The sequence below is a fragment of the Octopus bimaculoides genome, chromosome 1 (genome assembly GCF_046866305.1).
Source record: "Octopus bimaculoides isolate indiv1 chromosome 1, ASM4686630v1, whole genome shotgun sequence".
Classification (NCBI taxonomy): Eukaryota; Metazoa; Mollusca; class Cephalopoda; order Octopoda; family Octopodidae; genus Octopus; species Octopus bimaculoides.
The window spans coordinates 16,627,354-16,645,559 of record NC_142928.1 but is presented as its reverse complement, the minus strand read 5'-3'; the positions used below and the strand labels follow the sequence as shown (position 1 = coordinate 16,645,559).

The window sequence follows — 18,206 nt, the reverse complement described above, 5'->3', positions numbered from 1 at the left end:
ATAAATAACCTTCGAGCAGATAGTCAGCAGCGCCGCCTGGCTAGGGCTTGGCTGCTCTGCATTGACAAGGGGCAACACCCTGAAACTAGTCTGCAGATGCCAAACCAGCAGGTGGACACTGCTGACCTCCCCTGTTCGAAGGTTATAAAGGACACAGGTTTCGTGTGTCACATAGCTAGCTAGAGGCGATAGCTTCTTGGAGCTAATTCACAGCAGCTTTCGTCCTAATTTTGGGACTGCCATGTTGGCTTGGCGATAACTATATATATATACATATACATATATATATATATATATATAGTATGTATGTATATATATGTATACCTTTATGTATGTATATGTATATATATGTTTGTATACATATATCTATATACCGATATCTATATATGTGTGTATAGATACATACACACACACATATATATATGCATACACTGATACACACATAATAAAAAAAACTATATCTATATAATTCAAATATCTAAGATTCCAGACATATATCTTCGCATTTTTCTGATAAATTGTAAATTTAAAACAAATATCTGATACAGTTTAATAATGTATCTACCACAAAAATCTAATTTTTTTAAATAATAATTTCAAAAGATTTCAGATAGAGACAACTAAATAGAAAATCACTGATGCACAATAATTAATAAAACTTCAGATATAACATTAGATTAATAGGGTAGATAGATCTACTTACATAATGTGTGACCGTGTTCCTCCCATACAGGGTCTCGCTTTCTCTCTCTCTGTTTCCCTCTCACACAAACACCGACACAACACGTATACATACACACACACACACACGCCACATATATGTCTGTATATGTGTGTAGCTTTGTGTGTATGCATGGTTATATGACAATGGTCCGTTTCATAACAACACCCTCGAGTAACATCTTAAAAATAGATTTGAAAATGGCTGACAAAAAACCGAACCACACTTTCTTATCGAATGGGCATTAGTATTAAACATATTCACAAGTTCGTTATTTTTTTCAAGTACAGTTAATCTGAATCGCCAACGATTTGCCCTAAAGTAGATGAAATGTATAAAAGTTTAGTGAGTTAAGCATTTCTTACACAACATCCTGCAGTGTAATTCCAGGCACGTATATCTGGTAAACAAATGTTATTTGAATCGATTACTCACGGTGATATAACACGTTGTTTTTTTCGCTATTGAATTGTTTTGTTGACAACTTTTTGAACTGCGTAATCAGCTATAGATGTATCAATCAATCTATATATGTTTGTAAACATATGTATGTATTAATGCCTGTGTCTTCATAGAATTTCTCTGTGGATATATGTATATGCGTATGTACGTATGTATGTGTATATATATGTGTGTGTGTGTGAGTTTTTGTATGTACACAGACACACACATACGTATAAATAAGTCATACTTTACTTTACAATGATCCACTTTACGAGACCCCGGTTTTACGAGTTTATTTTGTAATAAATATAAAAGTTTAAACAACAATTTTGTGTGCATGGAATCGTCACATGTAGCAACACTGGTTCTGAAGCGTCTACACAGCGATGGAGTAAAATGATAGCATACAATTTCATTGCTACTATGGGAAATTATTGCACTGCTTTACGAGTTTTCGTTTTACGAGAGGTCTCCGAGAACAAATTAACTCGTATATCGAGGCATTACTGTACATACATACAAAACAAACACACGTGCATGGATATTACATGTTTGTGAGTGAGATTTCGTACAGTGTAAGACACCAAATATAAGAACGCGCAGCTTTTCCGTACCTTACCGCATTCAGAATGTAGTCCATGGCTGTCATCAATAGAGACCAGCCTTCAGAAAACGAGTGGGTCAGCGTAACTGTTGTGATAATGAAGCCGTTGTAAAATATCTAGTGACAAACGCTTGGGCATTTCAGTAACGGTATGTATCGGAAGCTGAACTGAAATACTTCTAAATGAGGTACGCATATACGTACATACATGCATTCATACATATACACAAAAAGACAAGCACGCATAACGTATCTTCGTATATGCTATATATGCATGCGTGTAACACGTGTAATGGAAACTAAATAATTCCAAAATATTTCCAGTTTCCTATTTTGTCACACACACAAACCCACACACACACACACATTTATACATATACACACACACGTATGTACACACATTTGTATGCATATGCATATACATACCTACCTAATTACCTCAATATGGAGGGTACATACGAACATCTTTTTCTACGAAACTTTAAGTATTGAGTAGCAAGTAATGTGGTACTGAGACAACCTTTTATTTAATATTTATGACTGAAACTAAATGCTGTGTGTATTATTTTCTTTTTATTGTGCGCCCTGCTCTATCCTATGACAAAACGGACTCATTCGAGATTGTCCTTCACGTCTTGATATGCTTGAAGCATTTCAGAATTGTTATTGTACGAGTACCTTTGGTATTCCAAAGAAACACAATGTTTCTTAGCTAAGGAGCAGTTCGCTTCTTAACAACAACAATAACTGTGATGTGATTTCCCGTTTTATTCAATGTTAGATACAGGCATTTTGCCTTCTTGAATATTGAATTGTAGAGAGAAAGTCGTTTCTTGATTTCAGCTTCGTGAAGAAGAGAAGATTGCAACACACGTTTGAATTTAAGCCTTGACGAATGCATTTAATACGTGTCATTCACAAATGTTTTTGCAAATGTAATTATTTACTTACTTCCCTGTTATATGGATTTGTCACTCTCGGTGGTTTTACGTATTAATGTTACGTGCGTATTACGAATATTCCTCCATTGACGTTTCTTCTCAGGTTTAACACAGCATTGGGTTTGATTCAAATAATTTTGTTTAACAAGTCGTGAAATGCAAAGCATAAGCATGATTTCTCCAATGATGGTAAGAATGTAGGTCCATATTCAGATTTTCTGAATCACTTAATATCATTGAGCACAACCATATCCATATCTGAAAAGATGAATCTAATAATGGACTTATACATTCACCCATGAAGATTCCCCTCTAATGTTTCTATATACCTTAGTAATAAATATTAACATGCTTAATCCAAACGTTTCCGTCGATTTGCCTTCTCAAATATATTTCTTACCCTTGTAAGCTTTATCTTTCATTTGAAATGCTTCTATTGGCATATGTTTTAGTAGCCTTCATACAGTATATACAACACAAATATTAACAATACTATGACATAAACAGTGGCGTATACACCACACCCTATAATTTACTTTGCACTTTTGTATATTGTAATTCCTTCTCTTAACTGTCTCATAACCTCTTGAAACCTTAGTATGCTAACGTATCTATCAACATATACAATTTCTCCGTTTTTTCTATAGCAGTCCAGCTGAACAAATTATAACACTTATACACCTTGATATTGATGTATATCGACTCACTTAATATTCACATACAAATAGGCAGTTTGGCAAGACCATTAGATACAAATTCTCGTTTCCATAACTTGTTGTATGATAAAAGTACCGAAGTGGATTTGACTTCAATTGATTGGTACACTTTGTCTTGGATGTCAAACAGTAAACGCGTGATTAATAGAAAATAAATATTGCTCTGTCATTTATCTGCTGCTTTATGATTTACATGTATTTAGTTACCTGTTCTATAACAAAGAATAAAAGTATATAAGAAAACATCTTAGTATATACTTATACGCACAAACATACTCATGTATACATGTGTTTTATATATATATATATATATATATACATATATATACACACACTCATATATATATATATATATATATATATATATATATATATATATATATATATATATATAAAACACATGTAGAGATCAAATATGTATGTGTGTGTGCATATATGTTTCTTTGATTATTGATTATTCACTTGGAAAATCTTGTGTGATACACACTCCATTTCCTTAGACTTCTTTGAACCATTAAATACAGAATATACTTGAAGATATAGAGTAAGTAGCATTACTAGCTATACTATTTTTGCTTGGTTGTCACACCGTCACAATGACCGAAAACAACTCTCTAAGATAACGAGGCATGTGTTCGTAAAACTATCAGAGCTGGAGTGTAAAATTGACAAAAAAAACAAAACAAAACAACAAAATGACAATAAAGCAGTGTATGGAAATAATGTTAGAATAATGGAGAGGACATAAACTTCATTACATTAGTGTCATTGACACTGGAATCATCCAGTCCGGAACTGAATGAGCCATCCATCACCCATCGCTTTCTTTCCAGACCAGAACATACAGAATCTTAAGTAATATAGTTCAAGCGGAGTAACTAAAGCAAATCATCGAAATCAATGCCTGCATCAATTTAGTGTACTGTGATCAGTAGAGATATGGATTCTTCCTGTCTGAGCGATATATACTTTGATGAATGTGTTAATGCAAAAATTTTAGGAAGTATGACTCAAACGAATGGAGCTTAACTTGGTTTCTGTGTCGTATAAATGACGGATTTCTGCAACCCACGCTTTTCGCGGTTTCCTAGACTATCCGAGGGTTAACGTTTCAGCTGTTCCCGGAACTCATTAATGTGTTTGTCCAGCCAGCATTGCTTGTTTGTACTGCCCATGTGGCAAGTTTAATGAAATAAAGAAGCTTGCTTCTCAACCACAAGGCTCCAGGTTCAATCCCACTGTGTGGCACCTTGGCCAAATGTCTTCTGTAACCTCGGGCCAACCAAAAACCCTGTGTTGATTTGGTATACGGAAACCGAAACAAAATATCGTTGTGTGTATATATATATATATATATATATATATATATATATATATAAATGTGTGTATATATACTTGGGTGTAGGTGTGTGCATGTGCATGTGTATGTGTGTGTGTGTCTTTGTGTCTCTCTTTGTCCTCCCATCACCGCTTGACTACCGGTGTTGGTGTGTCTCAGTCTCCATAACTCAGTGGTTCGGCAAAAGACGCCGACAGAATAAATACTAGGCTTTAGAAATATGTCCTGGGGTCGATTTGTTCGCGTAAAACCACTCAAGGCGGTACTCCAGCATGGCCGCACTGAAGTGGCTGAAACAAGTAAGAGAATGAAAGAAAAGAAATAAACTCACTTAATGCCGATGCAGACTATGATCGGTTTATGTTCACATTTCAGATATTGCCGTATTCTGTGAATGTATCTTATGTAAAAGCGCATGACTATAATATTATTATAATTTACTTCATCTATGTTTTCAGGATGCCAATAAATCTAGCTGTTCTCGTTTTACGTGAAAAGGGAGAACTACACAAACTGGAAAAGAAATGGTGGTATGACAAAGGACAATGCGGTCAGCCAGATAAAGTAAGTTTAATATTATTTTCGTCACTGATATATGATATAATGTAATTTTGCTCTGTGTTATACCGTTTATGCAAATGAGTATGTCGTTTAGGCTTTGGCGTGAAGCTGAGAGAATGGCACAAGTAACATGCCATGCGTAATACATAGGATATGGGCTAAATTGGGAGATTATATTCGGTCATTAGACCTGACAAAGTAGAAGCCAAACCTGTCTCAAACTATACTCTACTTTAATGAAAAAAACTTACTGGATAATGTGATCCTAGGATGTCATTTTCTGAAGAACGGAAAAAGTAAAAACGACGAAATTGGTACAGCTGGCATTTCTTTGTTCATATGTTCGCTTGTCTAAATAAACCTTTCGCTAAACAATAAGAGTGGCATCAATAATAACAGCAACAACAACAGCTACTACTACTACTACTACTACTACTACTACTACTACTACTACTACTACTACAATGGGGTACGGCTATCAACATATTCAATTTTCAAATGCTCAATTTCATCTACAAATATCTGTAAATAAGGTGTGTTGCATACAGAGCGTCTTGAACCGTGGAAGGTCTACAAATATTGGGATTGAAGCGGCTGAGTGAACCGGATCAGCGTGATATAAAATGCTTGCGGAGGAAACAATGAATGATCTAAACGTTAGGTCGTTTCAGTCATTATTGCAACGTAGTGGTTTCGATTCCTTCCTTAGGAGCATTAAAAAACTGATTTATTGCTCTTTAGTACAGAGCGTTTTGTTTGCTATAAATTCCAGTCAACTTCCATTGTCACTCTTGTAAAAATAGGATTTAACATTTTGTACATTTATTAGCTTGCTTATTAAAGCAACAAAATCGCCTGCAACTGCTTTCGGATGAAGTGCAAGTGTTCTAAAATATACATTTCACTAAGCACACCATTTCAGCTTATCAAACACTTCCTCGAATTTTTCTATAAAAATAGGCGCAGCGTCTTAAGCCGTGGATGGTGTACAAATATTCGGAATGGAGCAGTATTTAAGTTTCACCGCTGAATTTAACTTTTGTGCTTAGTAAAAGCCTGTCGTGGAGATGTGCCTAAGACACATACGCACACATATAAATACACTGAAACAACATTATGACACAGTCTTTAGTTATAGCCTTTGACACAATAGTTTAATAATAGCCCTATCAGATATATTTCATTAAGAATTTAATAATAAATCACAAAATGGAATAAATTTACAAAGCTTTTTGAGGGGACTGTAACAGAATTGTTTTTTGGTTGAGATTTTACCGGAGGAGGCCAACATTTATCACATCTTTTGTTAAGTGTCAAGTTGTTAAATTCCGATGTTGATCCTGAGATAGCTGACTAAGGATGGAAGTCGTTCAATTGGTGATCTCCTTGTTCTTAGTTCTTGAACGAAATTTTGTATTTACCAGTAATTTACCTAATGTTCTCACAATTGTCGCCGCTTAAAGAATATATGTATGTATGTATGTATGTATGTATGTATGTATGTATGTATATATGTATGTTTGTAAGTACGTATGTATTGATGTATATATGTATGTATGAACATACGTATTATATATAAAATATATGATATTGATCGCTAAATCCACAAGTTTGTTTTATTCTCACTCTGTTCATATCCTTATATTTCTTTCTGTTGAAGAGCGTAGGCTCGAAACGTAAATGATTTTCTCACCTTCCCGAGCGTTAAAATAATATACCTGCTTGTTGTTCATACACCTGTCTTCGTCTTTTGTTTTTCTGTAAATTTCAACTATATATATATATATATATATATATATATATATATATATATATATATATATATATATATATATATATACATGTATGTGAATGTGTGTATATATATGTACGTATGTATGCATACATGTATCTGTGTTTGTATGTATGAATATATATGTACATATGTATATGAACAAATATGGAAACCAAAAGTATTGTCATTATAAAAACAAAGTTATATTGTTATTCTTTCCTGAATTCTCGATATGAAAACATATTTTTCAAACAATGAAAGAGATACATAAACAAGAATGAGTAGAGATGTCAGAAAAAATAACAAAGTTATGTTCTATAAATCGCTTTGTTTTTTAAGCCTACATTACCGATCAAATTTCAAATTTTGTTACAATGATACAAGCTTCAACTAAAAGAAAAAAAATGATGTATATATCTATATACACACACGCATATACATACACGCACACAAATACACACGTACATATACAAACACACACACACACATATATATATAGATATATATCAAGGAAAGGAATTCCAACTGTGTCTGATTTTCACGTTTTATTTATAATTTTATATTAATATAATATAAGATAATATAATATAATGAAATGATAGAATATTAAATGTCCATTCTGATTGAACTAGTACTTTCATGTATTAAACTATGCAATCTTCAGGTACATATAGTAGTGGTGGCAGTTACGTTTTACAATTTACAAGTGTAGTGAGATGTCTAAAATGTGTGCCTTAAATACATTTGTATAGGCTCCAGAATGTTAAGTTTTGCAAACTGTATTCTGACCAATCAGCGTGTGGCTTCACTAAATGATTTAAGTTGATTGGTGTTGGGTTTGGTTCAGGCATCACGGTTTGTTGAACTTGTCAAGAGACCAGTAATTTGACCCTGCCCAAAGCAGTAATATTTTTAGAATATTGGATATTTTTAGAAATGTTTTAAACATTTCAATTATCATCATCACCATTATCACCTCCTTTATTATTGTTGTCGTTAGTGGTGGTGGTGGTGGCGGTAGTGGTGGTGGTGGTGGTGGTGATGGTGGTGGCGGTAGGAGTAGCTGTGGTAATAGAACTTTGAACCCTAAATAACATTGTTTTTGCTGACTTTTCTCTTGACTTAGCTAGTATTTTACTGCTATCGTCATCATGAGAACCTTTAGTAATGTTGTTGCTAGTGATAGCGGTCGTAGCAGTAGAAATAGTGCCTCTAATTATTATTATTATTGTCTATTTAGCTTGGGTTGGAATTTATCAATAAAGTTCTTTTCGCTGTAGTTTGTGGAATGAATATAAATATAAATATAAATATTTTCCAACCACATGTTGCTTGATGGTTACTCAAAGGTATCTGACGGACATGTGGGTCTCTAATTTGCTGTCGGGGCACACGCGAACCTCCTGATAGTGCATGTCTAGTCTGACCCACATACAGTTTTCTACAATTCGTGCATTTAATGTTGTAAATTAGATTTCTGCTTTTGCACTCCATAACTGCGTTTGTGAATATTTTTCCGGTTTTAATGTTCATATATTAACCATTGTGTATGAATTGGCATGTTCCACATCGGCTATCATTGCATTTCGATACAGTGAATGATTGGTCTTTGTTCCTGAGGTCAAACTTTGCCCTTGTTAATAATATCTTTCAGGTTTTTAGGCTATCTTTTACTAAGAACCATAGCGCGATCCGTGATTATATCTTTTAATTCATTACTTTGAGTAATAATTGATAGGTTTGCTTTGGCAATGTTGAAGATATTCTGCTGACATGGGTTGTGTGTCACTATAAACAATATGACTTGTTCTTGTTTTCCTCTTCTTTGGGTTGTCCTTAGTTGTTGGGGGTCTTGAAAACGATGTCCTGTTATTTCTACTCCTAATGGTCCGATCAAAGGAATATTTATCTTGATTGTGCTTTTTGTTCATATGTGCATTGGGTGTTTGCATGCAAAAAAGGAAGAGTTCTTACTGTAGTTCATCTTCAATTCATTGTGAAACGAGTGTTCATGTAACCACGTGTGAGATTAGCAACGTTGGTAAGATTATCCAGTTTTAATGCTATTTCTCAGAGTTCTAGAGACTTTACCACAATTTGTAGCGTATTTGTCGAGAAATAATTGCTCTTCATCGGAAAGGAGAAAGAGAAAATTTGGAAGAAAGAAAAGAAATCGTAAACAGTATGTATATCGTAGTTAAATACAACACACTTACACACACGCGCACACACACACACTCTCTTTCTCTCTCTCTCTCTCTCTCTCTCTCTCTCTCTCTCTCTCTCTCTCTCTCTCACACACACACACACACACACACACACACACACACACACATTCCGAAACGTCATGTTCTAAAATGAAAGCCAGTAGATGGCTGAGTGCTAGCAGCCTTGTTTAGTTATGGATCATTTCATTCTGATTTCGAATTTTGATTTTATCCTTTTATCATTCCGTCCGTGTTTGTTAAACCATGTAGTAGTTTAGTACTGACGCAGATTTCAATAATACATCCAAGGTGACATCAGAAATATATTGGAGGAAAAAATACACATGATTTCATATCATAAGAGATGCATTGTTTCAAAACCTTTTTCTGGAGGTTACCAGAAATTACATGTTCCTGAAAACGTATGCAAAATGTGTTTGCATTTCACTAAAAATATACAGCAATTATAGAGGCAGACATAAAATATACATACTTATACATACTTATACACCTGTATATACATACACACGCGCATCACTTTGTGTGTGTGTGTAATAAAATATGAGCAAAGAGATACGTCATTTTCATATAGATATACGCATACATAAACATCTTTATTTATAAAGCACAATTTTTTGATAAATTTACTTCATCGTGTATTATAGAGATAAAATGATTTCGCTAAAACGATAATTTGAATTCAGTAACTGAAAGGAATTTAATTCTGCTATGATGCAGATGATGGGAACTTGCATACTGTAGCAAAGATGGCAATACATATTAGGAATTAATTTTGGCAAATATTAGCATATTTAGAAATAGGAGAAACTAAATTTTCCTTATCGATTCACCTCACGTTTCCGGTGTAATAAACGCAATTAAAATTTTCTGAAAGAAATAATTCGAAAATATACATAATACATAAAAAATATATGAGGAAATAATCAGCAAATTACAGTGCCATATTCCTTTAGCCCGAATATTAATAAAAAGGGCAAATAAAATAAACTTGTATATTTCTACAGAATAAGTAAACATTTTAGATATTTTATTCAATTGATATACTGAATACTTGACGAGAAAGTGTAACGGCAGAATTTTTTATGGCTAATTGGGCATGACATGACGCATATATTTGTCCTCTCACTGACATACAAATTTACATTCAAACACTCTCTCCCACTTTTTACCTCCCTTCCTCACTCTCTCTCAATCTCTCTTTGTACGTACATGCACACAAACAGGAGTGGCTGTGTGGAAAGTAGCTGGCTTACCAACCACATGGTTACGGGTTCAGTCCCATTGCGTGGCGCCTTGGGCAAGTGTCTTCTACTGTGGCCTCGGGGCGAACAAAGACTTGTGAGTGGATTAGGTGGACGAAAACTGAAAGCAAGCTCGTTGTATATATATAAATATGTGTGTGTGTGTGAGTGTGTGCGTGTCCATCCTACCATCACTTGACAACCGATGTTGGTATGTTTAGGTCCCCGTTAGCTAGCGGTTCGACAAAAGTGACGGGTAGAATAAATACTAGGCTTACAAAGAATAAATTCTGGGTCGAATTCTTCGACTAATGGTGGTGCTCCAGTATGGCTGCAGTCAAATGACTGAAACAAATAAAAGAATAAAATAATATAAGAATATTATATATACGCAGGAATGTCTGTGTGGTAAGTAGTTTGCGTTTATGAATTATGCGTTTATGAATATGAAATCCGTCGTGGAACTAATGCATCTCAAACAGTTCGAAACATCAATCAGGTGTTTGGTGAAGATGTGGCGAATGAGCGCACTGGACGTCAATGGTTTGAAAATTACGGGTCTGAGTTTACGCTTGAAGATCTGCCCCGAGGTAGACTGGAGACCAAAGTGAATAATGATGGATTCTTTTGAACAATAGCAAGTGTTCGGCACAGTGGTTGGATAGAGAAGAAGTGCCAAAACACAATCTAAGAAAGAATATTTACCAAAAAATGCTATGGTTTTGTTTGGTGGTCTAACCCTAGTGTCATCCACTACCGCTTCATGAGACCTGTTAAATCAATTACGTCGGATGTATACGTCAGTTGGATGTAATGATGTGTGAAATTGCAATTAAACAATCGAGATTGATCAATAGAGATAGGCAAATTCTCTTGCAAGAAAATGCTCGACGACATGCTGCACAAAGAATGCTATTCAAGTTAGAGGAAATGAACTTGGAAGTACTCTGTCATCCACCATATTCACCAGACGTTGCACCAACTGACTACCACGTTTTGAAGGAATTAGACAACTTTTTGCAAGGAAAAAACTTCAAATCGGAAGATGCAAAAACAGCCTTTCGTGATATAATCACCTCTTTCGCTCCAGAATTCTTTGCTGCCGGCATAAATAAGCTACCGGTAAAATGGTAAAATCGTGTTGATAATTTAGATTCATACTTTGATTAACTGCATTGCTTTTTTTGAGATAAAATTAAATAAACTTTAAGTTAAAAATCAGACATTTCATTTTTGACCTAATATATACATATATATATATATATATATATATATATATATATATATATATATATATATATATATATATATATATATATATATATATATATATATATATATATATATAACTTATATATACACATATATATATTTTTATTTATTTATGTGTTTCAGCCAAGTGGCTGCGGTCATGCTGGTGCATATATACATATATACATATATACACGCACACATACACACTCACACACACTCATAAACACACACATATCTATTTATATATAAGCCTTAGAATTGTTCCATACTTTGCAAATAGGGTGAATGTGTTGTGATCTCTTGTGTGCATACTTGTATGGTAAATACCACTTGAAACTTATCGTCTTTAAAATTAACAGAACTATATTACATATAAGGGGGAAAGAAAAACATTGTGTATTAAAATGTGTGTAAAATTGTTTTTCATACTAATTTGCTCTGTTTCTTTATGCACAAATATCTACTTTGAAGAAGAGGTATATAATTGTTATTATTTTTAGTCTTTGATAATGGTAATTATACTTTATCAAATTATACACATACACACACACACATATATAATTAGTTGATATTTTGACCTACAAGTCAAAAGATTTTATTCGTATTACAAGTAGGATGTGAGTCATAATTATTTATTCAACTTCCAGACAATTTGGTACCAACACTTTAACCATGTTTTAATGTCACATAAACAATTGTGAATGGAGTTATTTTTCTAGAAAGTATCAAGGTGGAGTTTTGACTGTTGATGTTTTTGAAGAATTAACAATACTTTGCTCTACTGTAGAATGTTTTCGTCACAAGTGTATTGATCTGATGGGATGGACACAGGTAAAACACGAAATATAAGTAACCCGGAAATCTCTAACGATTTTGCAAACGAATATGTATATAGAAGTATGTGAGTTGTTGCTACTTACATACAGTACGCACACAGAGACACAATTACAAAGATACACACACACATACATTTACGAATGTAGTTCTTCATTATAACTCCTACCTACGAAGGTCGTCGGTAAGACACGACAAGAGTATGTTTGTAAGTATGTATGTATGTATGTGCGCATGTATGTAAATATGTGCATGTACATACGTACATATATATATATATATATATATATATATATATATATATATATATATATATATATATATATATATATATATATATATATATATATATATATATATATTTACATGCATAATTGTCTATTAGTTGTGACTGGTTGATATGGTAAATACTATATAAAGACAGCCGGGATTTAGACAAACTAGCCTGCGATGGAGCCGTCACCATGATGAGCTTTGATTTTAAGCGAAACTAGATTAGTATGGTTATCTCGTTCGCTGTGTGGGGGTCAGCTCCCTTATCAGTGCATAGACGTGTGTTTCGATGCGGTTGTAAGGGTTTTTATCTCTCATTTCTAGCAATGTAGGTGCTACGCTGCACCGTCAGGCACAATAGAATAATACCAGGCTTTAGATAATAAGTACTTGAGTTGTTTGGTGCCATTAAATCCCTTCAAAGCAGTTTACCTGCATAGCTGCAGTCTAATGACTAAAACCAATACAAGACTAGCGATATAGATACATAAGATAGACGAAAGGAAATGCAAATACGTATAAACAAACATATACACCACATTTATGAATAATAAAATAAAAACGTATATTAACGTTAAGCCATTTTAATTCTTTTTAACTTCTCATTGCAGGAATCTTCAAAGACCAGTGCACTTCGATTGAGTAATGTGTCCGGAATATTTCATATCCTCATAGCGGGCCTGGTAGCCGCTATGCTCGTTGCTCTCTTGGAATACTTATTTCATTCAAAAATGAGGTCAAGAAAAAACAAGGCAAGTCGGAGACAAGTTCCAGTAATTCTCTTTGAGAAATGATATCTTTATGAGCAGTCCAGAAATTACATGCTGTTATTTTCCTAATTACACATGTATATATATATATATATATATATATATATATATATATATATATATATATATATATATATATATATATATATATATATATATATATATATATATATATATATATATATATATATATATATATATATATATATATATATATATATATATATATATATATATATATATATATATATATATATATATATATATATATATATACATATATATATATATATATATATATGTATATATATATATATATATATATATATATATATATATATATATATATATATATATATATATATATATATATATATATATATATATATGTATATATATATATATGCCCTAGCATAGATATATGTGCTCTCTGTATATATAGGCATATATATATATATGTATATATATAAATTTTATCTTTATATATTTGTATAGACATATGCATATATCTATATGATATATATCATATATATATAATATATATGTACATCTATATATACTCTATATGACTATATATATACATGCAAATACACATATGTATAAATGTATACATATATACATACATATACATATATATATATATATATATATATATATATATATATATATATATATATATATATATATATATATATATATATATATATATATATATATATATATATATATATATATAGATATATAATATGCATATGCACACAGAAAGTAACACATAATTATATGCCCGTATATATATATGTATGTATGTATATTTATATATATATATATATATATATATATATATATATATATATATATATAAATATATAGATGTGGAGTATATAAGAGTAAATGATAATACCATAAAGTATATTTACTTATATAATATATCTTTGTATATTTTGCACTGTTTAGCTATGTTTTTACACACATAGATAAACACATACACACATGCAAACACTCTCAGACGCATATGTATATATAGCCATTTATATAAGTAGTTATGTTTGTTCATATAATTAAGGTAGCATGATAATTTGATGATTATTATTTGGAAATAATCTCTATCCATTATTTCAATTTGTTAAAACTATATATATACTAATTTTTAAAACAATAATGTATGCATTATATTATCTTATTTATATATCCATTTACTCCCTCAGCTTCAGGTAAACAAGCAGCTTCAGACCTGAAGACGTATATGTGTATATGTTACTATAAATAGATATATATTTAAAATATGTATTTGTGTATATATATATATATATATATATATATATATATATATATATATATATATATATATATATATATATATATATATATATATACATATATATATATACATACATATATATATATGTACATACATATATATATACATATGTATATATATATATATATATATATACATATGTATGTATGTAAGTATATATGCATATATATTTATGTATATAATGTACATTGATTATCTTGAACTGGTGAAGAAGTACTCAATACATCTTGTAGAGTATCATTTTTGAATTTAATTGACTATTATTGAGTGTGTATATAGATGTATATGTGTGTGTTTGTTTGTATGTGAGTGCGTGTGTGTGCATGTATGTATGTGTGTGCTGCATTTACATTCCTGTATGATTTTAATTTTATACAAAATTACTTATTTTAGATCTAAAATGAGAAGCCTGTTACTGCGCTTATTTTCACTCTACCGTTGTATTGCGAATTTTTTCTCCTATTTGTGAATTTAATTGCATATAAATATAGATATATATACATACATATTGAGATGTATACACGTACATACTTAATTAGAATTGTTTTACTGAAAACTTTGTACATTTTTCATTATTAATTCCTTTGTATTTTTTCATTATTTTCTCTTTAATTCATTTAATTCTTTAGTTCTTTATTCTTTAATTCGTCAAATTTGTTCGAAATTATCGGTAAGTCTTTTTCAGTAGGGTGTGTGATCTTAGGTAAATTTTCTACGTAACTTGTGACGAACTGTCTAAAGCAAAATATAGATATGCTGCAGATATAAGTGTATTGCGTTGTGGTTGATTATCTGAGGGTCAACCTAAAATATATATATTTAGTTTGGTCCACATGTTTTAGTTTAATGACTTCCTGCCTTATTGCGATCACATACATATATATATGGTATATGATATATAATATATAAATGCATATATATATTATATATATATGCATATATATATCATATATATATATATGTATATATGTATTTACATGTGTATATAAATATATATTTGTATGTATCTATAAATATATTTATGTGTGTATATATGTGTATATACACACTCCTTAGTACGTTTGTCCATGCGCGTATGTGCGAATGCTTGTGCCTCTGCGTGTTTTTATACTGCAATATACTGGTCCATTTATACATATACATGAATCCATTTATATCTATATTTATTATGAAACCATTTTTGCATAAGTGTATAAGTATCAATCAATGGTTCTATTTGCTTCTATTTCCACACATATATAAATCTGAATATGGCAAATATTGGTTGTCTTGGCTTGTGTACAACACTAGCGGAGGATATACTATCTAAATTGAGAGAACCAAGTGCATAAGTGCATCTGCATCCGTATATTTTACAACGATATCATTTCTTTTAAATGCACTACGTTGAAAGAAAAATGACCTGAACAGTCGTGGCTATTATAGTCAGCCATTTGTAGTATACTCGAAATTGTCACATGGATTGAAGTAAAGTACTTGCATATAACTGTGAACGAAACTATTATTTATCACCTAAAACCATCCTAATTCAATAATTTCCAATGTAAATGCAATATTTTACGTGTCGATAATCTGTATCTGAAATTAATAATTTATTGCTATGCAGAACCAGCAATTACTTCCTCTAAAATCTTGTGATGCAGATTTTTCATTCCTCTTCGTAATTAAACGCAAAGAGGTTTGTCTGCCGTCCTCATGGTAATAACACAGTAGTTCTGGTATAAGTTGCTTATCATTCTTAGATTCCTCTACAATAAATATCAATATCTAAAACCCCTTTTTACATCCGTATGTATTAAATTGCTGAGATGCCCTTCGCGGTTATAAAATGCTAAATTGTCAAGTGCAACTGTTCTTGTTTAGGATTTGTTTTTATCTTTAATTCCTGGTTCACTTTTCTTTCACACAGTACTATTTCATTTTGAAACCCAACAGAAATAATCCCCCAACATGACTCATAAATATTGAAAACATGTATCATAGACACCAACTTATTAAAACTTTATAAAGAAAGACTTTCATTTATACCTTTCCCCCATTAATATGTAAATGTGTGCATCACAATGAAAGTTGTAATGTACGACAACGAAAGAAGCAGCAGCCGATCGATTTTCATAATGAAGAAGATGACTGAAGCTATAAGAAATAAGCTTCTGATGTTTAGTAACGTTACAAACAGCATATGTTTCATTAAAACAGGCGACACCTTTAAGCAAAGATTGTGAAAATACTAAACTACTATTTGTTATAAAGAAGGACTAGTAAAGGTAACATTAGCTACCGTCGCTGGAGACTCTGATGTAAAAATCCATTTTATAATAGAAGCAGTGGATTGATATAATCTTTAGCGAGTAAAGTAATTTGCATTACATAATAAAGTCGCAGACATTTATGTCTGAGTTTCAATTCATCTAGGATCGAGAAAAGGACCATAAGTCGAGTACAGGTTGATGAGATGATGCTCATCATATGTACGTACTGAGTAACCTAGGTGTTCTGAAATGGGCAGCTGAGAATATCTATGGGCATCACATATGAAAGGATACCCGACATAAATGTTTATTGCATTTAAATTGTTCGCAACGATGTGTTTTAAATTTTCTGCGGATACCAACGGTTGAATCAGTTCTCACTCATAAGACTGACAACAATAATAAAATATTAGACAGGATCTAAGCTAAACATACTGGGAATCCTATATTGTATCAAAAATATTAGAACCAGATTGGACAATGCATTTAAGAGTAAAACATAATAATAATAGTAGTAGTTTTAGTAGTAGAAGTAGTAGTAGTAGTAATAGATATAATAATAATAATGATAATAATAACAACATATATATGTATGTATGTATGTATGTATGTATGTATATGGGTGTGCGTGCGCACGTACGTATTTGTGTGTGTGCGTGTATGTGCGTTTGTGCGCATGTGTGTGTTTATGTATTTGTATACATGTGAGTGTGTAGATGGACACACATACACACACACACACACACAGAAATACGAGTGCGAGCTTCACAAGCGTCCAGACACACTCATGCACACATGCAAAGATACACGCCCTTAAACACTCGCTCTCAAATCCTTTTGGAAATGGACAAGCAAAACTAAAGCATATCTGAAGGTCAAACGAATCTCAAGAGCAAACGATTTCGTCCCAAAACCACACACACATTCCAAAGATTA

At 31.9% G+C, this 18,206-nt stretch overlaps 1 protein-coding gene across 3 annotated transcripts in view; it reads left to right on the top strand.

Moving 5' to 3' along the window:
* Window positions 1-18,206, top strand: part of LOC106876580 (glutamate receptor 4) — a 735,993-nt gene that overhangs the window by 417,614 nt on the left and 300,173 nt on the right. For all 3 annotated transcript variants that reach the window (XM_014925186.3, XM_089348773.1, XM_089348776.1), the window contains exons 15-16: window positions 5,224-5,329; window positions 13,542-13,682. In XM_014925186.3, coding sequence (XP_014780672.1) covers window positions 5,224-5,329; window positions 13,542-13,682 — 247 coding nt within the window. The remainder of the gene's footprint in view (window positions 1-5,223; window positions 5,330-13,541; window positions 13,683-18,206) is intronic.